This window comes from Anoplopoma fimbria, chromosome 23, assembly GCF_027596085.1.
Source record: "Anoplopoma fimbria isolate UVic2021 breed Golden Eagle Sablefish chromosome 23, Afim_UVic_2022, whole genome shotgun sequence".
Classification (NCBI taxonomy): Eukaryota; Metazoa; Chordata; class Actinopteri; order Perciformes; family Anoplopomatidae; genus Anoplopoma; species Anoplopoma fimbria.
Window position 1 is genome coordinate 13,186,772 of NC_072471.1, and position 24,557 is coordinate 13,211,328.

The following is a 24,557-nucleotide window of genomic DNA, read 5'->3' on the forward strand; positions in this document are numbered from 1 at the left end:
TTGGTGTCAGTTATCCTTTTTGAATGATTTTTGCATTAGGAAAGAAGGCTACAGATAGATATACTTCCTCTTTCGGAAAATGAATATATTAAAAACCAGGCAGGTAAATAGATCTCCAGCCAAAAAAAGACGTTCCAACCATCACATTTTGGTTTTGTGGCCAGCTACAGGTGTATGTCTGACTGTCAGTAGGTGTGTGTTCTCCTCTCTGCTCTCAGGTGTTCCTGATGAAGTTGATTGGTGGGCGGCCCTGTCCTCCATATTTAAGGGAGGCTGGAGGAGCTCTTTCTTTCAGACAAAGCAGCCTTCTGCCTGTTGCAGTGTAGTTTCTTTTGCGCCTTGTTTTGTGTTTATTTTCCTGAAATAGAGGTCTGGCAGTTTTTGTGGCTTTTTATTTAGTATTTTAGTAGGGAGCTCTGGGTCCAACGGCCCATGGTGGGGTTGGCCCAGGCTTCTGCCATCCTTTTGTTCTTTCTGCCTTATACCTCCAGGCTGCCATAGTTTTGGTCAATTTATGGCATATTTTATGAATAAAACCCTTTGGCTTTGAAAACTAAGGTTAGGGTCTGGCGTTGTCCGTTTTTGTTGCTGGTCACAAAGTTGAGCCAAATGTTTCTTTTGTTTAAAAAAGAAATAACCTGAATAAGTTGAGTGACAAAATGCAGATGCATCCATACAGGTTCCAGGGAAAATCATATGTTATAACCTTTAAAATAACCATATATCAAACCAATTGAACACCCATGGAAGATTTTGGACAAGATGTCTTACAACAGAGCTCAACACCACCATCATAAAAACACAAAATGATGGAACATATTTTATTTTGAAGCTGTTATGGAGGCTCTCGATGACCTGCCACCTGACAAAGACACTTTAAGTTTTTCCTTTAACAGTTGAAGATGCTTTCTTTAAGCTGCACCATATGGCCCCAACTACTGGTCGTTGAAACCTGTAGGAGAAAAGACAAAGCGCTCTTGAGCTAAACGATCACAGACTCATCACTGGACCGTCTATGGAGCTGCCACACATACGGGTAGCAACTTGTGTGTAGAGCAGAATTCAGTCATAGGGTTCATAGGGTTCACCCAGGCCGTTCGCTGTCCTCATTCACACACAACAAATGCATAAACCCCTCTGAACCCCCTGCCATATAAACAGGCAGGCATGTTAGGAATGCCCACGTGCATTTACAGACATGTTTTGTGCCACCGGTGGCATTTGTTTGGTTAATCAGTCTTAGCAGGCAGCGGGGTCTTTTGTTATTGGCTGGGGCGCAGGGCGGGGCCTGCTGGCTGAAAGAACCTATGAGCATCAGCAACATCCTGCTGCTTTCAGTGGGGAATACAGGATGCATTCCTGTAACATGCCGGCATTGTCATCTCATATAATACTAGAGAGAACAGGGAGGAATAGGAGGACAGAGCCCTCATCTGTCGCTGCCACTGCTCCTCTCCTCCATATTCCATCTGAAAGGGAAATTCAGTTTCCCAAGGACAGCAGACATGATTATGTGGATCATATAGCAATGAACAATATACAACACATGTCCAACATTCACAGTGGAAATACTGGTTGTTGATGAGCAAATGCCATCTCAGAAAATACACCATTGAAGGTGCTTTGTACAAGATTAGGAGCATTTTAAAGGTCTCTCAACGGCTTTCAACATTGCGACCTGGGGCTCGCAGCTAACGGTGCTAACAGCGCTAACAGTGCAAACTACGACAAGCGTGCTGACAGAGCTCACAGTGTTTACTTCAGTGGGAACCGGATGGGGGGTGCACGAACATGCTAATCGCAGTTAATAAAAAAAGGATGGATAAGTTTGGATAACACCTTATATAGAGGGAGAGTAAAGTTGATTTTAATTGAATAAATGTGAATGAACCTTATAAAGCCACTTTTGCACAAACCATATAACAGATCTTGTTTTACAAATCCTCCTGTAACTAATCCGCCTTTCTTCATTTGCATCTCATTATTTTGGATTACCATTAATCTAAAGGAAATCAATGATGGATAATGACAGGTCAAAGACAACCAGACCTGCAGTTAAGCCTTTACCAGCCTTTAGCACACAGCTAAAGGCTTCTTCGCTCAATGTAGCCATTTAAACCTCTATGGGTCATAAACACTTTGGAGGTCACATGAGAGTCATTGAGATCAGCTGTGTATCGCAAGGTCAGATCGCACTCTTGTGGGAAAACATCCTCAGGACCAAACAGAAAGTCCAGCTGCCTCTGACTCTGGTGTCCTCTCTTTGTAGCGTAGTAGGGATAATAACGTTTACTGATTCACCTCATCAGGGCCCCTCATGAACAGAGCAGCTCCCTGCACACAATGGCTTTCAGTTGAAATGCAACTTCCACCTTTGGAAGAGACCTAAACTAACCCTGCAGCTAATCACAAGCATGATGCATCTAATTCAATCCAGAGAGACCAAACATAACCCCCCCCCCCCCCCCCCATGATCAGCATGCAGGCTCTGACTATTACCATCCAACTCTGAGCTGTAGGGAATTATAGGGTTTTATAAAGGAGCGATTGTTCAGATTGCTGTTTGTATCAAAGTCGATCGTCAAACACTCAGGGGGGCCGAGACAAGAAAAGAGAAGGGGGGGGGGGATGACAGCATGAGCCTTGTATTTCCCTCCTGAGCAATAGTGCCAACACAACAAGGCTATTGTGCTGCTCTCTGCGTGTGATGTGGCCAGGTAGGGAAGATTGTAGAGAAAAGCAGAGACACCTAACAGTGTTGTACTTTGGACAACACGCACATTGTTTAACCCGCAGACAGGTATGAGTGAAAAGACAAAGAAAAAAGTAAACAGACAGGAAGGGCAAGACAGACCAAGAGGACACATGGCCGTCACTCTCATGAACAATTAATCATTCATCCTCTGTCTGGTACAAATCCATGTGCAATAACTCGGTAACTTTAAATTCTAATATTTATTTCTAAATGATATACATACTCACCTTCTTCATGTAGATAAAATATCCTGTTACAGCCTTCACATATTTATTCAAGCAATTGCACTCTGCATCATTGACATTTCATTGTTGCTGTTTTTTGTGTTTTGTGACTTTTGCATTTTTATTTTTCATGTTGTCCATAATAGTTAAATGATTCTCCTTGTATTTTCTTGTTTATTTATCTGTTTCTTTGTATTAGTGAGAAGAAGTCAAATTTGTTGTATGCTTACGCATACATGGCCAATAAAGCTGATTCTGATTCTGATTCTGAATGGCATTGATAACTTTCTCATCGTCATTTTCCAACATATTTGCTCTCTCTGCCCGTGTCGGTTGTGGTGGTACTGGGTGATTGGAGAGTCCCCCCCTCACCCCCCATCTCAAGTAGACCCTCCTGCGTCCAGACAGAGTAGCCTGTGTCCGGCGGAGGAGCAAGGTGACGCCAGTGGTTCACACTGAGCCTGTTGTTAAAAACCTGCATGTTTAGAGTGGGGGTAAGGGGTACAGAAAGAAGGGTTAGGAGGTAAGACATGGTGGTGTTTAGGGGAGGTGGGGAGGGGCATGTAAGGGAGCTGGGGGAATAAAAATAAATAAAAAAAGGAAAAGCAGGGAAGCAATATTGAAAACATGGTCTTAAGGGGAGGACATGAGTGAGGGAAAGATAGTGAGAGCGGGATTAAGGAGCGTGTGTGTGTTCGTGGCAGAAGTTACATCTGTTCCCAGTTACCCCCCCTCACCTCCAACCCCCTTTTCTTTCCTCCCCGGCTTGTAAATGGTAGCATTCTGCCAGCCATGTGGGGCTGAGAGGGGGGCAGGGGGTTTCGCTGCTTGGCGGGAGATGAGGCGAGATGAACTCCATTAACAGTCAAATCTTGTTCTCCTGCAACCTCCAGTTGTGTAACCAGCTCCTTGACGGGGTGAGGGTTCAAAATCATTACAAATCCTCCTCATTGCATTAAAAGTGGCGACGAGTTCAGATTTGAACTTTTGCTAAGGCGGTTTTAATGAGTTTCAGTAAACTCTACGACTCTTTGTGCCCTTGTGAGTGCTAAACAAATAAACTGTGGCAGATTGTTGATAGTATGAAAAGGAGTGGATACAGTTGTGTTCGCATTATGAATGTTACCATCATCCGTTTTAGTGCGTACATAATTTGTTAAAGGAGTAGTGTGCATAATGTAGGGGGCAATATTGGTAGAAATTGAATATAATAAAAAAGTATGTTTTCTTAGAATGAGCCATTTATATCTTCATACGGAGCGGGTCTTCTTTGTGGTGTCCGCTATGTTGCGCCCCCATGTTTCTATGGTAGCCTAGAATGGACAAACCATACTCTGGCTGTAGATGAGACCATTTGTGTTTTCACTAAGCCCACCATATTTTTTCTACACGTTTGGCACACGAGAGATGTTTCAGTTCATCGCAATCTGCAATCTCACCCCTAGATATCCCCAACTCCGACACACTGCACCTTTAAGTTATAATTTGTACAATCTGAATCCTATTTACGTTGTTTGCTTACATCTTGGAACACAGCAACATCACAAATCATGTTGCTTTAAAACGAATCCCTTGGTTAAATACTTTTATTTGAGAAACAAATTAGAATTAAATAATAATAATATTAATATACTTGTTTTCAGCGCTTGCAAACTGTAGATGTTTATCATGTTCTGTCCCATTCATTATGACTTAACTCCATAAATATAAACATAAACAGTGCACCACGCATCTGAATTCAACACTTATTTTGTTCGTATGTGTGTCTATTGATGTGTGGAAAACTGTAAGCTGTCATGCCAAGGAGAATGTCTGTCTCTTCTAAAGAGCTACAGGAAGATTATTCCTTTCTAAGAAAGATAAAACAGTTAAAACTTTCCCAATTTGAAAACTCTCTCCATGTATATATCGTAGATGGTTAAGATGGCCACGGCAATTTTTCTTCTTCTACTCTGTTTTCTGGCAGATTACAGCAAAAAAAGCGTAGCCTTAAGGGCCACCTTCAAACCAAAATTCGCTTTAGTCTAGTTTACTTTCTCCAAACCAGTTGATGGAAACATTTCTTTTTTGAAACATATCAAAAGCATTCTTAAAATTTGCTTGACCATTGAACAGGGTTCCCATATCTCAGAAAAGACTTTGGATAGAAAAACATTGTCATATCAATGGTCATCATATGGTGATCAAAACCACTACTAGTACTACTCCTACTACTGGTAATGTCTCTGCCATGGCAAGTACTATACACAAATGCATTCATGTGGAACAAATCCATTCACTGTGTCTCTCTGTTTAAGTTTTAAGTTTGTAGTTTGAAACAGGCCTAGTTACGTAATTCCTGCTCTGGTAGTAGTCCATCTGGGAGTACTCTATTGGCACATGCAAACGTGTGAGAGTGTGTCAGTGTGTGGGCGAGAGCAAGATGGAAAGAGTCAAGTGAGTGAGTGTGTATATGTGTTTGAGTGAGCGTATCAGCCTTATCCGCTCTCAATGCAATCGATTAAATCAGATTTCAGAATGTAATTTAGTTATTTCTAGAAGACAAGGATAGTGCACCGAAGCCATCCTTTTTGCCAATGTGCAAGCGCTCCTGTATGAGCGTTCCTGTAGGAGTGTAATTGTGTGTGTGTGTGTGTGTGTGTGTGCGGGGGCAGCGGCAGGCTGGTGAGTGGGCTGCTTACTGCCTTCCATTCTCTCCGCAATCAGAGACACTTTCGCGCCGTTTGCTACCGGAGCCATTCACAGCCATCACCAAAGAGTCCCAGAAACAGGATGTAGGCCAAGACGGAGCTGCTTTGCTTGGCCACGGGACACCGACTCTGTTCCAGCATTATTTAAAACCTGCCAGATCAATCTGTGTAGTCATTTGGTCACACGCTTGATTTTACATTTTGCTGCGATGGAGTGAAACACCGGAAGCCTTTCTTGTCGATCCTCTCTTCTCTTCTCATCTCTACCAATGACAGCATGTTGGAGTTACCTGTAAAAGCAAGCAGATCAAAGAGAGAGGGTGTCATCATCATTTACCTCTTACTGGTCAGCTTTGAGGACGGAATAACCAACCACAATAGGTAGAATAAACCTGCAACTGAACAACCACCCTCCATGCACTTGTGCCACTCATACATCCTGCAAACTTAAAGAATGATTGTAGATCAGTCTCCTACAGTATGTGCGCTATTAGAAACAAACACAAATAATGAATGTAACTGACTCAAGATCATCACCTGAGGGTGTGTTCTACCACAAGCGAACATAATGGGGAGGCATGGTGTTGTTTACGTAACTACAGTGAGGAGCAATGTCTTTTAGTGGCCTGTCGTAAACTAAAAGATTCAGGTCCCGAGGCGAAGAGGTTCATGCATGCACCAACTCAGAGCAGTAAAACAAAGACGGGCCGCCTGGAGGGAAACACTCTGCTGGAGGATTTCTGTCTACAGCTGTGTCCAGCCTTTGAATTGCTCGTGTGTCCAGATGTTTCTGGCTATTAAGTCAGTGCTTGTGTGGGCCTCGGTGGGGCGTCAGTCTGATCGCCTCTTACACCGAGGTCGCCACTTAGTGGCCAGAGGTGTAACAACAGGAGGAGAGACCTCAGTAATATAACTTCCTCTAATGATATGAAATGGGTACATTTACTCAAGCACTGTACTTAAGTACACACTTCCATTTTATGCTAATTTCTACTTAACAACAAAAAAAAGGAAATCTTCACAGCTAAAGTTACTAGTTACTTGACTGTCAACACATTAATGCATTTATAAGATAAGATAAGACAAGATAATATAAGATAAGCTTTTATTGATCTCCAGAGAGGAAATCTGGGTGTTTCAGCAGCACAAAGAAATAAGTGAGTACAGATAAATAACAAACATTAAAAAGAATGTTGTAAAAATATATGTTGTATGTAATAGGGAACAGCAGTCACAACTTTTTACTCTAAGTGAGAGGCTTTAGGAGAACGGGCTTCTGTGGGGAATGAGTGGCGTGTCACCGGCCCAGCAGCTCTACATGGCAGATATATGTCCAAAAGTGCTGAGCTGACAGAGAGGTGACAGGCAAGGCTTAGCTGACCCAGCAGTGCTGCACCCCCCCCCCACTCTGTCTGACTGCAGACTCATCAGCATAGCCTTCAATACAAAATGCTCTGTCCATGACTGTCCATCAAACCTCAAACCTAGAGTATGTGTCATCTCAAAAATCCGCCATCACGATGGAAGTTTATTTTTTACCCTGAGGTTGTTGAACTGAACGTGAATCACCCCTTTGGTCTGACCGAAAGTAGCCCTGTCAGTTGCATAACTGCCACCAGTGGGGTTGGTCGGCGGGGCTGAGCTGCTGAGCCCTCCTGTGATCGCGGCTCTCTCTTTTCTATGGTTCCACCGTCCAGAAAAAACAAAGCCATATGAGCTGATAACAGCCAGGAAATGAGTTCCGTGGAGAATGACACAGAAGCCCAGGCCTGTTTCATATCAAGGCAATTATAATAAGGGAAAAATGGACTTGATGCCTGCTGTCGTGATAGGCTGCTCTTTGCTTTCATGTGGCCGTGTGGCTTTGAAGGTTCATAAGAGACTTATGTCCTCTCTTATTACGTTGCAATGAAACACATCCACTAAACTGCCCAATAAAACGCGAAGCAGAGAGAGTCACGTTGCATAAGCTGGACCAAGATGTGAGGATGTTTTGATAAAGGAGAAATAGTAGGCTGTTTTGACTGTGCAGCTGACAAAAATGAGATTGAAAAAGTACCATGAAGGACATTTAAGACTAGACTGTCTTGCAAATTGAGCACTTAGGCTTTGAGAGTAAAGTATTATATACATATGTAGTTATTTGCAACCCATCATCATCAGCCAAGAGTCAGTCTTACACTTCTGCCCACAGAACAGCATGCGAGTATGTCACAGTCTCCGACAAGTTGCTGTCTGACATACATCCGGCCACTTCAGAAAAATTCAGCCATTCTCTACAGAGCCTTCCACTTTAGGACCAATTTCATTTCTCCTTTTTTTGTAATTCCTGGCCAAACTGCTTAATTATTTTACATTAGGATTTCGACATTATATGGTATTAAATCACGTTGGTAAATAAAGAAAAAAGAGCACATATTTTTATGTCAGAGGATTTTGTTTGTGTAACTTAACGAGGCTGAATCCTACTTGAGGGTCAAATAAATACAACTTAAGTAATCTAACTTTACCTGACTTTAATGAATGAAATTAAGTAAAAGATAGTGGGAAATGTGCCAATCACATAACCATGACATAAAGTAATATTATTTGCTAAAAAGGATCATCAAGGTATTAAGAAATAACAAAAATCAGGAAACACACTGAGAAACTGGAAAATCTGAATGTTTGCCAAGTCCGGGACAGATTTTATGAAAGTAAAAGAAAATGTATTGCCTGCTGTGTTAAATGCACATCATATATATAATAATAGGTGGTTGTTAAGCACACATGGTTACATAGTACCAATGAAAATGTCGCCTCAGCTGGCAGATACTCCTGTATACCGCTCATGTTTGAGTGTGTTTTCTTTGCCATATTTTAGGAAGCATTTGAAATAATTTATTCCTATATTCAGTCAACGTGGTAACCATGAGCAACAATAGAATCTATGATAGAATGTAGAACCCACGATGCCATTTGAAACAAAATAAAAGGAACAGAATTTATGATGTCACAATGTCATGATGGATTTTTTTGAATGTTGCGACCCTATAAATGCCAGATCCAAGCTTAGTTCAGACACAAATTTCACTCAGACGCCAGTTTGGTTCAGAGACAAATTTCCCTGTGACAATGTTCAGTGCATCTAACAAGAAAAAACAAAGACAGAGGAGAAGAAACATCGTGGTCCAGCAGGAGACAGATCTCTAAGACATGGAAATCAATTCCAAGGTTGAAACGCCAGTGAATTTCTACCTGAGTTCACTGGAGGAACAAGTAAGATGTGAACTGAAGGACAGCGAGGCGAGGCTCACCCAAAGCACATCTTAGGGGAGAATCCTGCTATAAATCCAAGAGGATTCGCTGTCTAATTTCGTTGATCAGCTCGGAGAACATAAGGTGAACAACAAGCGGAGCGATGAGAAAGGCCTGAAAGCCCAGCTGGACACGGCTCAAAATAAACATGTCAAGGAAATGGACGTTCTGAAATCCCAGCTGGAAAAGGTCTGCACGATGCTGCAAAACAACCGGAAAGATCTCGAGCATCAGATGAACATTACCGAGCATCTGCACGTCAAGCTGGAGCAGATGAAGAGAGAAAAATGAATTGGAGGCAAATAAATTGGATCTGCGGATGTTTGCAGAGGCTAAAATCAACATTGAGCTGGAGTTGGAGAGCTATCTGGACATCGAGAGGGCTAGAGCTCAATAATAGCAAGGTCATGGCTGCTCTGAAGGAGGCTGAGCATGAGCTGAAGATCAGACATCTCCAGTGGCATGAGGACATGTCTTCCCTCCACCAGGCCACAGAAAGCCTCAAACAGACTCTGCAGGAAAAAATGCAGGATTGGGAGAAGACAGAGAGCTCCATGAAATCCCAGATGGAAGATCTTCAGGGCCAGGTCGACAAAAAGCAGAAGAAGAAGAAAAAATGGTACAGGAAGTTCTTCTAATGCCGGGCTCCATTATTCCACGCAGAGAAGAAGATGCCCACACACACACACACACACACACACACACACACACGTGCATTTGTTTTTGTATCCTTGTGAGGATTAATCAGTTTTAAAGACTTCATTTTACACTAGTTAAGTGAAGTGATTTCACTTTTCTAGTGTAGAACTGAAACTGCTCCTCATAAAGATACAATAACTAATGCATATATCTGATCTGGGTCTATGAGGCCCACTGAAACACCAGATACACAAATAATCTCTTCTTAAAAATAGATAATAAAAATGATGTCATGTTTGTTGGTCGCTTGTTGATGAAAATTGTAAGTTGCATTTCCATCATTTGTAATATTAAATGCTCCATTTGATGTATAAATCAGAAGACAATGACTGATGAATTCTCATTTGCACACTATAGCCTCAACTCAATTGAATATTTTTTTTTTGGTCTGGAGTTACATGTTGGTCACCAAAAGAAAATAATTAAATTAAAAGCATCTGGATATTTCTCTAAGCAACATTTTGAAGGTTTACTACGAATCAAAAGTGGCTTAAGAACTTAACGCAATATGGTGTATTTGGTTTCAAAGCCCCTTTCAAACACATATGCATTTCAAGGTTTTATGGCACTTTGTTTTCACAACTCTAATTAATTAATTAATTTGTTTTCACATATAAAACACAATGAAGAGAAACAAATGAATTAGAATGAAATATAACTGTCAAACTTATGACTTGAATGCAGGCCTCTTTGGTAATCCATGCATGCGAATGGTGATAATAGAGCAGGACACATTCCCCCAAAAAAGTATTACTTTTGTTTTATGCAGCATATACATGTGTCTTGGTGCCAGCCAAATGGTTGTCCATGCTCTTATTCAAGCGGTTGAATAAAGAGATTAAGGAAGTAAAAAAGAGGACATGTCTGCAGAAAAATAAAATGAATATATCTTTACAAAAATACAAAAATATGCATTAAAGAAATGGCTTCAAGGTGCATCAGCTTGAGGTTACGGGTTATCAAAACATCTTATAAATCTTAGTCCCTGTCCCGCTATCCCCTACACACCACCACCTTGTCCCTTCTCCTCCACCTCTGTTTACACCCTCCAGTGTCAACACAGCCTGAGCACCATGGCAACACACACGGCTATGAGGAATCAGGCCCCGGATTCCACCAGGGTTTTACAGCTGGTTATAGAGAAAAAAAAGGTTTTGGAAGACATTTGAAGTTGTGTCCAACAGTGAGAGAGAAATATGCCTTTGATGTCGGGCGGCGGCTAGTGTTTTATGTTACTGCAGGTTTAAAAAAAAAAGGTATTTTCAGAGCAAAAAAAGATCCAGCTTTACAACCCCAGTTTAAAGTAGGTCATACTAGCACCTACACAGTGACTGACACACCTTTAGTCTAGGTTTTTGAGGTTTACACTTCTGTTTTATAATTTCATAAAGGATATAGGAGCATGGCAAAAACATGATGGTATGTAAGCTCAAGTCATAAGCCAATGCCTCAAATCACAGAATCTTTTGAGTATCAACATCTGGTTGGTTTGTTACGATGCCAGATTCAAATTTGGAGAGTCCATGTGATGAATTCATGGCAACAAAAAAGACCCAAAGCTGGTCAGCAACAACCCAACTGCTGTAACTGTTCACGTGACTGGTTGCATGCAGTGTATCTGTTTGTTTTTTTATTTCATAGAACACAGATTGTATAACTCTTTTTATAATTACTTGTTTTGGGGAATTTGCACCTGGTGTTGGCTAACATTCATTTCATTGGGAATCAGAATATCCTTAATCTAGTGGGGAGTCTGCAACAACAGACTTAATAAAAAATGTGAGGTTATCCTTTACCTACCTGTGGGTGTCAAAGCCCAAGACTTCTCAAGAGGCCATGGGGCGATGACCCAAAAGTCAGTCTAAAGCCATGTAAAACATATACATGTAGCCAGGTCGCTGCCTCTTGTCATTATGTGTTTTTTGTTTGTTTTGTGGTACACTTGCTCCAAACTTTTTCCAACACTACCTAAAAGAAGTAGATTCTCTCCAAGCCAAATTTTGCGTGGCAAATCCGATTTCTTTAATCCCTTACTCCACTTACGGAAACCCAAAATGTTACTCTGCAAAGCTGATTGTAACCTAAGTGTTAAATGAGTGCAGTGAACAATTTTAACAATGCACTAAGAAGAGATTTAATCAAGTGCTATTTCTTTTTTGACTTTCCCATCGTAGCGTCTAAAAAACAAAGGGAGGACTGCAGAATCCCTTTAGAGGTAGATCAAAGTCGCCCTCTCTGTCTCTTCTCATTCCTGATGGGTGTTAGAGACCAGAGGCCAGACGAAGCAGTCACACTTAAGAGCAGCACACACACACAAACACACAAAAGCCAAATCTCATCATACTGTCATGCAGGCATACACACACATGCCTTTCCGTGCAGACAGACAGACAGACACACACACACAGTCATGGGCGCTGGCTTTGAGATCAAACAAATGTGGGTAACATCAATCCATCTTACCTGTATGAGAAATCTCTGTATAGCAGAGAGCATGCCCCCCCCGAGAAACACAATTCTGAGAAATGGTTGAGTAGGTGCATTGTATAAAAGTAAACAGCGAAATGCAACATTATGTTCTTCTCTGACAACGGCAGATTTAAGCCTATCATGGCGACATCTACTCATGAGAAAAAATAACAACTTCTCATTCCCAGCACAATAAACCAACAGGGGCCACATAACATGCTGAATAATTAAAAATGTTTGGATTGGTTTTACACTCTTATTGAACAGAATAGTCCCAGGTTGAATATCATTTTTACACGAGAGAGGAAAACTGATGTTATTGAATGTTTTTGCTCATACATTATTTCTCTGCTGCTTCAGGCCTGCTGCCTTCAGAGCAGCTTGACCACCGATTTGAGAAAAAAGTAGCAAGATGACGTAAATAATTCAGATTCACATTACATTTCCCTGTTTGCTCCTCTCAAAAGTCAATTGAAAGTCTTATAGATGGATCACCAATCCACAAACATGTTCAGTAAATGCAGCGCCGCTTGATTCACTAAGCAGAAACAGCCGTCACCAACTTTTACACGTAGCAAAAGGATCTATAGTTACTGCTCACAACATGACCAACATACCTGCTTTTGTAAATGATGTGTGATTTTTCACATCACTATTAAAAATGATGATGAATCTTTATAGTTCCAGCATACTATCCTACACGCTTATAAACACTGATGATTTTATGCAGGAGACACATCAAAAATAACCTTCAACTGCCTTAGACCAGGTTTGTAATTCACCCAAACGCAACTTGAAGCTGCATTCATCAATGTGAAAGCAGTCGTTTTAGTGATAGAGCCCATACAGATTTATCAACCCATACAAAGCGTTAGAGCATCTTTCGTCTCATTGTTTTGGTTTTCTGGTCTGCTGTGTCACACTTTTGGTTTACTTCTCACTGCTTTCATCAACCCCATTTCATGCATTTTAATACATCTGCAGATATAAAAGTGCGTAATGTGTTCTTATTTGTTCTCCAGATCAGTGAAATCCAGCATTTAGGTTCATCTTTGTTGCAGGGGTCACGAGGACTGCAAGTCAGTGCTTTATATCTCTTTCGTACACAACACAGATTCCTAATTTCCCCTCCTTAACCTCAGGCTACACGTGCATTCCCCAGATGTTCTCGATCTAATGCTTTCACTTCCCACCAAAGTCTGCGTTTTATAAAGCATCTTGGAGCACGAGCGCTGGTGTCGGTTCATTCACCAACGCTCCCTGCGTGTCCTTCGTGGTGAAAAATTCACAAACGGCACCTTGAGAATCTATATTTGTGCTCCACTCGGGTCGGCACGGCAGAGTTTCTAATTTGTCTGGCTTAATCGCCGGCGGTTGAGCATCAAGCTGGGGCAAAGGAATCAGAGAGGGCAGCAAGTTTAAGGAGTGCCTGACATCAGAGGCGGTGCAGGCCACTGACACAGCTGAACAAAAGCACATGGTGCCACATCTGGCTTCTAGTTTAGCATGCAGTTTCCCTCATTGTACCTCAGCACTATGATTATCTCAGTCCCACCGCCTTTTAATGGAACAAAGAGGATTGTTGTCTAAGGATAGGCTTGGGAAACAGCAGCCCTGAAATTTAACCGGTGATGAATGAGGATGAGAGTCAGAGTCACAATTTCAAGCCAGGCAGTGGAGGGCAGGGTGTCCTGGCCCTGCTAGAAAAAAAAAGCATCTCTGAATGGAAGAGATTATTGTGCTATCAGCTCACTGTCATTTTATTCTCTGCATGCTCCTGGGTTTCCTCAGTAACCCAGGCAGTGTCCTCGTAGTCACCCCACTACAGCTGGACCATGTGTTCCACAGCTGGGATTTACTGGCAGAAGAAAATCCACCACAAAGTCAAGAGAAAAGAGCAGGGTGCCCCTTCAGACCGCAGAGCATTCGTGCACACGCTGCTCCAGTGTGTGTAAACACATGCATGTGAGACACAAACACCATCCACTTGATGCACGTTTTATGGGATTCACCACGCCGCATGGAAGGGGAGGCCAGCATGTGGGATAAACAATACTGAAATGACAGCAGGCCGGCCCAATGGTTAGTCTTAGAAAGGTTACAAGTTCAAGATGCATAAAAACTTTAAGTAAGATTCTCAGGACCTACCTGCCCGCTCATTGAGCATCTCCAAGTTTTTGTTGTCATTTTGTAATATGTAAATTATTCTGGCACCCGGTAAAGTAATAGGTTTGTGGCTCCAGAAGATGTTCTTTTTATCCACCATGTTGACATATATTTATTGTATCTCATAAAATGATTGATGACCCCTTTCCTTTAACTGTTGATTCATAACTTAATTTAAAATGCTAAAAGCCAAATAAAAGATAAAAACCTGACTCCAAAAGGGGAACTGGGCATGCAGAGTGCATCGCTAGACGAAACAGAAAACTGGGCTGATAAGTCGGGTGGAGCATGTTATCTTTACTCCAGCTTGTATCACCAAATCGCTGCTGCTGCACTGCTTGGGCGTGTAGCAAATGAGAAAAAAAGGGACTTTCAAGTGAAGAAAGAGTCAGGTGACTGTGTAGTGATTACTCACAGAATACCCAGTCGCTCAACATCCAGCCTGCTGCGACATTATCACTAACATTCCTGCTTGAGACGTTTCTATCACTGAGAGTCTATATCGTTTCCAAGCGAATAAGCATCATATCAAAATATGTTCACCTCTGTCAGTGCTCCTAAAAAAGGCTAAATTCACCTAGATGGGTGTTGTACCATCATTAGGTACACTGACTGATGCTAATGCTCTCTCTTGTTTTCTCCGCTATGTGGGCCTTCAGACATCCCTTTCTCCCCTGACCAACTGATGATACATGTATTTTGCTGCTTTGGCACTGTTGCTCTGTCCTTTGCCCTTGTTACATTGTTGCTAATTGTATTGATAAAGACATTTGAAAGAAAGTTTTTGGTAATTTGCTATCTTTCTGAGAGATAAGTAGATTGATACCACTTTCATGTCTGCACGCTAACTGTGATGCATGACTTGCCAAGATAAATCAAATACATTTGAACTTATTCTGCCTTTTTAAAAGTCATTTTGGACATGATTCTACTGGATGGTTTCGTGCATACGTTGATAGCACACATTTTTGAATATCATATCTTGACAGAATTATTTATATTCCCATCAAAAAATGTTGGCTGTAAGGAGAGGTGAGCAAGTCTTTGATTTATTGTGGCCTCCATTATATCAAGATTATTATCAATCCATCTGCGCCAGCAAAAAAGAATAACACTGTAGATCTGATGAAACCTTTCCATAGTGGAGTTAACATCCAGAGGTGAAAAGTGGAGTGGTGGCCACCAGCTCAGACAGGTCTCAACTGGCTGGCTGCTCCTCCACCTCGGCGAGCCTCTCAAGCCCAAACAGCTGACATCATCCCGCAGGAAGCCGGAGAAGCCTTACTGCAAGGTGAGACCTGGGTTAGAAAAATATGCTTTGATCCAAATGGGGGCCACTGGAAGGTCTTTCCAAAAAGCTTCTTAACACCTGAGTGGTGGCGGTGCTGCAGACTTTCAAGTCGGTGATAGAATGGCTTTTGTGAAGTCCAAGCCACATGGGAAACTGTGGATAAATGTGTGGAAATACTGTAAGACTGAGGATGTTGAAAGTGTAGGTATGATGATATTAAATATACAGTATGATTCCCTAGGGGAAACACACTAATATAACCAATCATCAAATGGCTGGGATATGAAGATGATGAGTAAACAGTGAGACACACTATTTTAGATAAGTAAGGCACTGATCTTTGAAAGCATCCATATTCTATATGATTACACTGCCACCATGTGGTCATCTTTGATCACTGCAACACAACCTAACATCCACCTGCTTTTTTCATCCATTGCCGTACATTTGGTCCTCAAGAATAAAAACACAAACATTGTACAAGAAAATTGACACACACTTATAGACATGGGTTTATTTTAAATTATTTTTATTTCACCTTTATTGAATCTTTGATTTTAAAACCATATAAGAAATAAAGCCAACAAGTGGTAGTTTGAGCACACCAGAGAAAAGCAACAATGACCATCGTACTGAGAGCATCAAATGTCTCTTTCTTTTGTCCTTTAATCCATGATCCACTGCTGGAGGAAAAACTTGCTTGGCCAGCAGTTGTTGGTTCTAAGTGCAGCTGGTACATTAAGTGCATGTAGTCGACGTTTTAAAAAAAATGGGCGGCTTCAGATGTGCAGAGATTCCAACCGTTCTTCCTGATCCTCTCCCTTCCGTCTGGGTGTTTAAATCAAAGCTCCCTGTGTACACTTGTGGTCGCCTCGGTCGTTTCTGACTCCTCTTCTTTTTCTGATGAGAATTGAAGCATGAATAAATAATAATAATACATAATCTAAAAATGTTTAAGGTCTAATATATTCCCTTTTAATATTGATAATATTACTGTGAAGCTTGCCAGGAATGGAACAAAGCAAAATGTCATTATGGTTGGATTGTGACAATGCGTATATATTTTTTAAATGATACAGTTTACTTTAAATTAGTTTCATAGACTGTTGCATCACTAAACTTTTTAGTTGACAACTTTCTGATCAAATGACATAAAAAACGGCTACATGCTAAATCAAACAACATATGACACCAGTCCTTAAACCAACTCTAATCCTCACCTGGCTGTAGCGTTTGGACACACTCGTCATCTTGTTTCTCATAACCACTCGAGCAGATGCACACATGGCTGCCTTTGGTGTTGACACACTGCTCGTGTTCCTTGGTGCATACCGGCTCTGGCTGGGAACACTCGTCAATATCTGTAAAACACAACACAACGAAAAGCTGAAACACCGACCTGATTGATACAAAGTTCTCTTCTGATGACGTCACTCTGAGACAGAAAGCTTTCATCTAGGTGGCGGCCAATACAAGAGCTGGTTGAATTCTCTAACTGCTCAGGAAAGGTGCTCTGATGCCTTCTTTTCTTATGTCCTTTAGCATAGGGTACATTGGACCATCCATTATGAAAGAAAGGAGATAATATCGTCCCAGAATTCCTTGCAGTGCAACATTTAAAGAGACCAACAGACCCAGGACTATAACATCCGCCGATGCATAATTACACAGGCTATTTAAAATGCATCACACTTTTCCTAAGTCCTTGTGAATTCTCCTTCACATCTTTTCTTGACTTTAGGATGTTCTCCATCAAGGTCAAGAGAAAGTGTTTAGGAGAAGACATGGCATAGATTTGTTTTACTATTTGACTGCAGTCAATGTAATTAAAAACAAAAAAGACTCAGTGTCAGTAATAGGAAAGGCAGAGATACCTTCCTCTGACCACATGTACTGTAAAATAACCACCTGGATACAGTAAGAAGAAATAAGAAGTCTGGTGATATTCTATCACCATTATAGGTCTTATTTCACTTAGCCACAGGGCTACATTTTCTACCAAAGATAACCGTTGCACTGGGTCACACATGTTTCTCCATTAGGTTGAAACCGGGCAATGTAGTTTATTTTGGTATGATCGCATATATACCATCCTGGTGCCATAAATCCTCAGTAGCAAATATAAATCAATCAGTCCGCAGCTGAAAATAGTCCCCCCCCCATAAAGGGCTATTTAATATTGTTTGAGTATTATTGGCTTAAACTACAATGCCCCGCTTCTAAGAAATGTTCATCTTCATCATAAACAAATAAGCATTGTTGATTTTAGTCTCTCCTCCGTATTTCATCTACTGTTTAGGACTGTGCATTCCCCAGTTAAATTATTATGGAATGTTGTAATAGTATAGCAATTTAAAGTGCGTCTGTTTTTGAAATACTCCTCACACATTATTCTAGAACTGATATACAGCCTAGGGGAGTGAAACCCTTCAAATAGTGAATTATTTACATTATACCTGTGCAGGTGTCCTCTGTGTCTTGGTACCCGCTGGCACAAGCCTGGCACTTATCAGGACCGGCCCCAGTGCAGCCAGAGCACACCTTGTCACAAGCTGCGAAGGACAAATTGAAAGTGATTTTATGTAAGATAGCAGAAATACACATTACACTAGCTATATTTCATTATGCAGTAACTATCGTTGGGTCAAAAATCTTTCAGGCCAAAATGTGCAGAACAGAGAATGTATTTACCTGAGCAGGAGTAGGAGCCTTCCGTGTTAAGGCAGTATTGATCTTCATCACACGGAGAAGGATCTGTGGAGCACTCGTTTACATCTGTAACACATGAGATGGGCTGCAGTGAGGTGGACAGTGGTGTACACATGGCAATCATTTCCCCCTGTTTTTCTTGTATACTAGAAAGTTTTACTGCTCCTCATACCAACACAAGCTTCCTGGTCATCTTCCTCCCAGCCGTCTTTGCACTCATCACAGTCCTGATTGGTCGCTCCAGTGCAAGTTTTGCAGGAAGAGTGGCATTCTGTAAGAAAACAGATTTACACTACTCACTCTTTTCCTTCGTGTGTATATGAAGTGATAGCATCAAAGAAAAAAAAAAAAAAGCTTGGGGTGCAACAGCAGCTGCTTGCTCACTTGATCTGTGTTGAAAAGTGTACCTGTGCACAGAGAGAAGGTGTCGTTCCTCACTTCGTTGAAGTAGCCTTTGATGCAGTCGAGGCAGAACTCCCCTTCGTAGCCGTGGTCACAGCTGCACTCTCCGTTGCCTCCGCGGGTCCCGTCGCCATCACACTGTCCATTTCCATGACACGGTCTGTCAGAGCCGCCCACACAGGCTTCAAGAAATAAAATCAGATAAAAAAAAATATTAACATTTAACCTCTTTTTGCATCAGGGCCTTGTGTTTATTTGTTTAATGCATTACTCTTGTAATTGATCTATTCTGTCCTAGGGTCTATTAAAGGATTTTCCTCACCATTGCAGTCTGGTCCAAATGTTCCCTTTGGACAGCAAACTTTGATGGTTTCAATGCAGAACCACTTATGCAGATCAGGATGTTTTGTTTTCCTGTATTGCAACAGGAAACAAACCAATAAGTGATGACATTTGACAAAAAAACAAAACAATCTTTAAAACGTACACAAATAACTCAGTGTGCCTAATCAGGCTGGCAGGGCACCAATTTCTCTTTTATTTTACACAAGCTGTGTTACGTCCTAGTGTTGTGACATTGACAGTTGAAATCAACCCACTTGCCCATGATGGCTGATCATGCTGCCGTTACACTCTGACAATATTTGCATTAGGCAACACCCACCTCTTGAACCACCAAGTCTCAAAATGGTCTTCGTGCTCCTCTAACATGCGGTTGCACTCGAAGCTGCTGCTGTCACACAGCCCCTCCACGATCTCCATCAGACGGATCTCGCTGTGAAGGACGCAACAATTTGAATTGTTAGAAGTTGAACAAAGTAGGCCTTTCCAGAGTGGCAAATGAACACTCTTTGTCTGACAAATGCTGCGGTTTGCCTATGCTACCAGCCACTTGGGCACACAGCTATATATTCAAATGCATATAGCTTATCTACAACTTTGATAAGATTCTTGTGCCAGGTACAGCAGCCAGCGGCTCTGGTGCAAAGCAAACGCAGCTGTGATGACCGGTTCCTGTGGCAGGGTGACCCGGACAGGACAGGATGAACTGTCTCACCTCGTCTCATATCTAGACAGTTTTCTCTCCTCCCAGGCTGTGTTGCCACCGCCAAAGTTCTGATTTGCTGTTCTGTCAAAGCCCTGAAACACAAAAATAGTGTCACTATTTGTACAGAAGAAACAGAGAAGAATGTGAATTAAGTTTATTTCAGTCATTTGGCATTATTTAAGATAGCAGGGAACATTCACAACATCAGAGAAAGATAATGACAAGCAAACAAATCAAAGGAGAGGCTTAGTATTGTTCTCTTACCTTGTTGAAGTTATCAGTGATTTTCTGACAGGTAGTACAGGCGCTTTTTAAATCCCTCTTTGCGTCGGTGACTTGAAAAAGTAAAACAACAGTTACACAGGACAATAGCCGCAGTAGCCGCAGCTGTGGACCGGTGGACAGCATCTCAGAAGATCAATGGGGACACAGTTTCATATCAGGACACACGTTTAAGCCACTCGCAAGCAAGCTTTGGACTAATATTAAAGCGCTGCAATGTTCGAAAACATCTAAATGAGCTGTTGCTAACATTAAGTATAAAATAGCGTTGTCTATGCAAAACGCTACAAAATAGTATTTACATGCCGGTTGTGGGAAAAAAACGATGCGGCTTTAGACTTCCGCGTCAGCCTCTTGATCGAATTGTGGCTTGCGCTGATTGGCTGAGATTACCTGTCAAACAAATGCACAGCCAATCACAAGCCGCCACGCAAGGGACCAATCGCTCATTCCCTTCTGATATCTTCTCCCCCATGTGGGACATTTGGGACTTTAAGTTGTAGTTTGTAAAATAATTTAATTCTTCCGGTTGGGTGACGTTTTAGAGGAAATTTCCAAACAATTTCATAACCAGAATTTTTTTTTATTTTTATTTTTTAGCGATATGACAACAATGTTGTTTAGTTCGCTTCCTGTCTTGCCCGGAAGTGATTCAAAATCCAGCTATCATGGCTGAAAAGAGGAATGTTTTAGGGCTGCCACTGCTGCTTTTATTAATAACTGTGGCTCTTTTGCATTTAATAATTTGTCCGTTCACTAAAGTTGAGGAAAGCTTTAATTTACAAGCGACACACGACATTCTTTATCACAGACTTAACTTTGACAAGGTAAGTTAAGCAGGTCTGCTAAATGACTGTAATGTAATGTAATGTAATGTGTAATCTAAGGATGCTGCTACTAGATGTGCTAACAGGCTAACTTTGCACAAATCACACAGTTGGCACAGTTTGTATGTAGTTTAGAGCTCCACAGTTGTGTCACTTGTTTGAATGTAAAAACCCTGACAGTCACCAAAAGGGTGCATTGAATTGATTTCTAATAAATTCACACTTAATGCATACAAAGCCATGAGTAAGATGAACAAAATATATAAGACTGTTTGTAGCTTGTACTGTTTACAGAGGCATTTTGTAGTCAATGAAATGAATGCTGGATTAGCCCTCCTATGAACTAATTTAACTAATCAGTAATCATACTGTTTTAAAGAAAGTATGCATTATCAGTGGCATATTAACAAAAAAGTTTCATAATTGCAACAATGTGGTCAATTTCATTTTTGGATAGCCCCAAATCATCTACTTTAGTGGTTTTACAAGATCATTAATATTAAATCATACATTCATACTACATTGCAGTATGCACTGTTACATTATACAATATATAATATTCGTTTTCTTTAACATGTAGAAATGAATTATCTACACAATATTATTAAATTGAAATACAGTTGACAAAACAATTCCTGCTCCAGATCCATTTAGTAACTGTTTTAGAGCTTTCATTAATGATAATCTGCATCAGAATGCAGAGATAAAATTTTTTTTTTGAAATGTTAACATCTACAGTCACCCTTTGCTGATGAAGACCATGTGATAAGATTGAGAGCTCCAGATCAGCTGTGTTAAGGTCAGGTTGTATTGATGTTGTTGAGACCAGAGCCCTTGTTGTTTTTCAGTATGACCATCATGAGTTCCCTGGTGTGGTGCCGCGAACTTTCCTCGGCCCCCTGTTTCTCTCCGTGCTCTGCTCCCCTGTTGTGTTTCTGTCCTCCCTGCTGGATGTACCAAAATTCTTCACCCAGCTGACAGGTCAAATTTCTAATATCTCACTAAACTTAACTTTCCAGTCCACTGATGTGCTTTTGAACAGTTCAAACAAATAAATTCTCTTGATGTGTTGTCTGCAGTCCGAGCTTCCCTGGGAGTGTGTGTTGTGGGTGCACTGTGGCACATGCAGAAGGAGGTGAGGAGGCAGTTTGGCTCCACAGTAGCGGGGCTCTTCTGTCTGACGTGTGCTTCACAGTTTCACCTCATGTTCTACAGCACCAGGACTCTCCCTAATGTCTTTGCACTGCCAATAGGTAAGATACATGGGTCATAATCACCATAAACCGGATTATTTTTCTGTTTTCCTAAATAAGTGAATTTTTCATCTCAGTTCTGCTAGCGTTACATCTTGGATGGCTCAGAAATACGGCCGGTTCATCAGCCTCTCTGCTTTGGTCATCATCGTGTTCCGGTCAGAGCTCTGCATCTTCCTCGGTCTCATGTTACTGATGTCACTGTTGAGCAGGAGGCTGGGACTGCTGCAGCTGCTTTACTATGCTGTTCCTGCTGGGATCGTGTCCCTGGGTGAGTAGTAAATGGTACAGTATATGAATAGTACATACCCACTCAATAATACATTTCCCCTGCTGTTCAAACAGGATTTGATTTTCTGTGTTGTTGTTTTTTTTACAGCTCTGACAGTGGCCATTGACACCATCTTTTGGAGGAAATTGTTGTGGCCTGAAGGTCAGGTTTTGTGGTACAACACTATTCTCAACAAAAGTTCCAACTGGGGAATATCCTTTTGTGTACTCGAGTACACCCATTCATGTGCATTTACTTTAACATTTTGTGAATTTACTGCCACTGAAAATCATCAAGTGATTGAGCTCCACCTCGCAGTTCTCCTTGACTCTCGTCTCCCCAGTAAACCTCTCCCTTTCTGTGGTACTTCTACTCTGCCGTGCCCCGCGCTCTGGGCTGCACGCTGCTCTTCCTCCCCCTCGGTCTACTTGACAGGCGGATGAGGCTGCTGCTGCTGCCCACCGTGGGCTTCATCCTCATCTACTCGCTGCTGCCACACAAGGAGCTGCGCTTCATCATATACACTTTCCCTGTGCTCAGCTTAGTGGCTGCCCGAGGCTGTTCTTTCATGTGAGTGAAAACATATTACCCCAATGATTGCATTCAAAAACACAGGATAGGAATAATCAGATACTCCAGTTGCTTAATAAACCATCAGCATTAATTTAAGAAAATGGACTTGGTAAAGTGGCAGCTGCACAACCAGCAGCAACGTGCTGGGTATTAGACTGGGCTGGTCGATGTTGAGCAGCTATTTTCCAGATATTGATCAGTGCAATCACATATTTTGTCAACAGTGTAATAGTGTGAAAGATGAGACGCTGCACAAGCTATTGCTCACTCTCTCTCTCTTTTGTGCTTCAGTTTGTGCAACTACCAGAAATCCTGGATGTATAAACTGGGCTCTGCGGTTGTGGTTGGCCAGCTTTTAACCAATGCAGCGTACAGCGGTATTAGTCTCTATGTTTCCCACCACAACTACCCAGGGGGCCGAGGAATGCAGGAGCTACACAGGCTGTTGCCAGTCACAGCAGGTTGGTATCACTTTTAACACATATTTTATTTTTGCAAGGAGCTTCTACAACACTATTAATTGACACCTTTAAGAGGAGCAGATAACTCAAAAGTTATCATTTGTGCATGTAGTATACAAGTTATGGGGTTATTCTTAAATTGCCTTTTAGTTTTTTTTTTTTTTCGTTGTGCGAGTTTCTCAACTAAACATGATTTATTGATGTGCACATGTATGCAAACCATTTTAGTATTTGTTTACTTAATGGATACCCTTTAGCTGATAACAATCAGCTAATTAACTAAAAAAATCACTATGATAAGCGTGAATATATTGTGTATTAAGACAAAAATAGTTTCCTCTTTTTTTACTTTATTAGTAATCATACATAAGACTGTATACTAACATCAATTATTGAATTCATGCTTCTCACATTGTCACACTGTGCCTTTGTCCTCTCAGATGTCTTTGTTCATATTGACACCTACACTGCTGAAACTGGAGTATCTCGCTTCTTAGAGCAGAACAGAAACTGGAGGTAAGTTCATTTTCATTTTGAACAAGAAAATCTGTTCAAAAAGAATGTACCCAATATTATTTCGTATTGCAATCATTTGTTTTCTTTCTTTTAAAAATAGATATGACAAACGTGAGGACCTGAGTCCAAAGAATCCTGACATGAAAATGTACACACACCTACTGATGGAGGCTAATGTCACCAAGATACAACTGCTCCAGGACACCCATCAGCCTCTGGCCTTCATCGAAGGCTACAGCAACATTGCCTTTAACATATTTCACTTCCCGCCTGTTAGTGTGCGATTAGAAAGAAAATCTGTGCTCATGGAGAGAAAGACTGCAACCGGACATCGAAGAGATTAACTTTAGTTTGAGGTTTTTCTAAGTGACCAAAAAATAAGACCAAAGGTGAACAAAATGAGTGTCCTTAAAGGATATAATGGTGTAAAAACACACAGGTCTATCATGCGTCACATTCCACTACAGATGGACTGCTGACATGTGTTACCAATGTAGATAAATGAAAGCATTGAACTGTCAGACATCTTTTCTGATGTTAAAAATGGTTCTATTCTCATGCTGCATTGTGTTTCTCATGAAAAGCAAGGAAATAATTTGAATGTTTTCTTGCAGATATGGAAAC

At 41.3% G+C, this 24,557-nt stretch overlaps 2 protein-coding genes across 2 annotated transcripts; one reads left to right on the top strand and one right to left on the bottom strand.

Moving 5' to 3' along the window:
- Positions 1–16,103: 16,103 nt before the first annotated feature.
- On the bottom strand, positions 16,104–20,394 carry creld2 (cysteine-rich with EGF-like domains 2). The gene is made up of 10 exons (XM_054624663.1): positions 20,015–20,394; positions 19,760–19,842; positions 19,367–19,477; positions 19,025–19,116; positions 18,708–18,884; positions 18,473–18,571; positions 18,283–18,366; positions 18,048–18,143; positions 16,812–16,952; positions 16,104–16,491 (listed from the first exon to the last, which is right to left on the bottom strand). Exons 1-10 carry the CDS (start codon positions 20,156–20,158, stop codon positions 16,433–16,435), a joined length of 1,086 nt encoding a protein of 361 aa, XP_054480638.1. The 5' UTR covers positions 20,159–20,394; the 3' UTR covers positions 16,104–16,432.
- A 252-nt stretch (positions 20,395–20,646) lies between these two features.
- On the top strand, positions 20,647–24,491 carry alg12 (ALG12 alpha-1,6-mannosyltransferase). Its single transcript, XM_054624220.1, is given in 10 exon segments — positions 20,647–20,859; positions 21,708–21,840; positions 21,939–22,112; positions 22,190–22,201; positions 22,204–22,383; positions 22,492–22,594; positions 22,729–22,953; positions 23,248–23,417; positions 23,858–23,933; positions 24,034–24,491. Coding segments are annotated over 10 exon segments (1,476 nt in total). The 5' UTR covers positions 20,647–20,700; the 3' UTR covers positions 24,278–24,491.
- Positions 24,492–24,557: the final 66 nt, after the last annotated feature.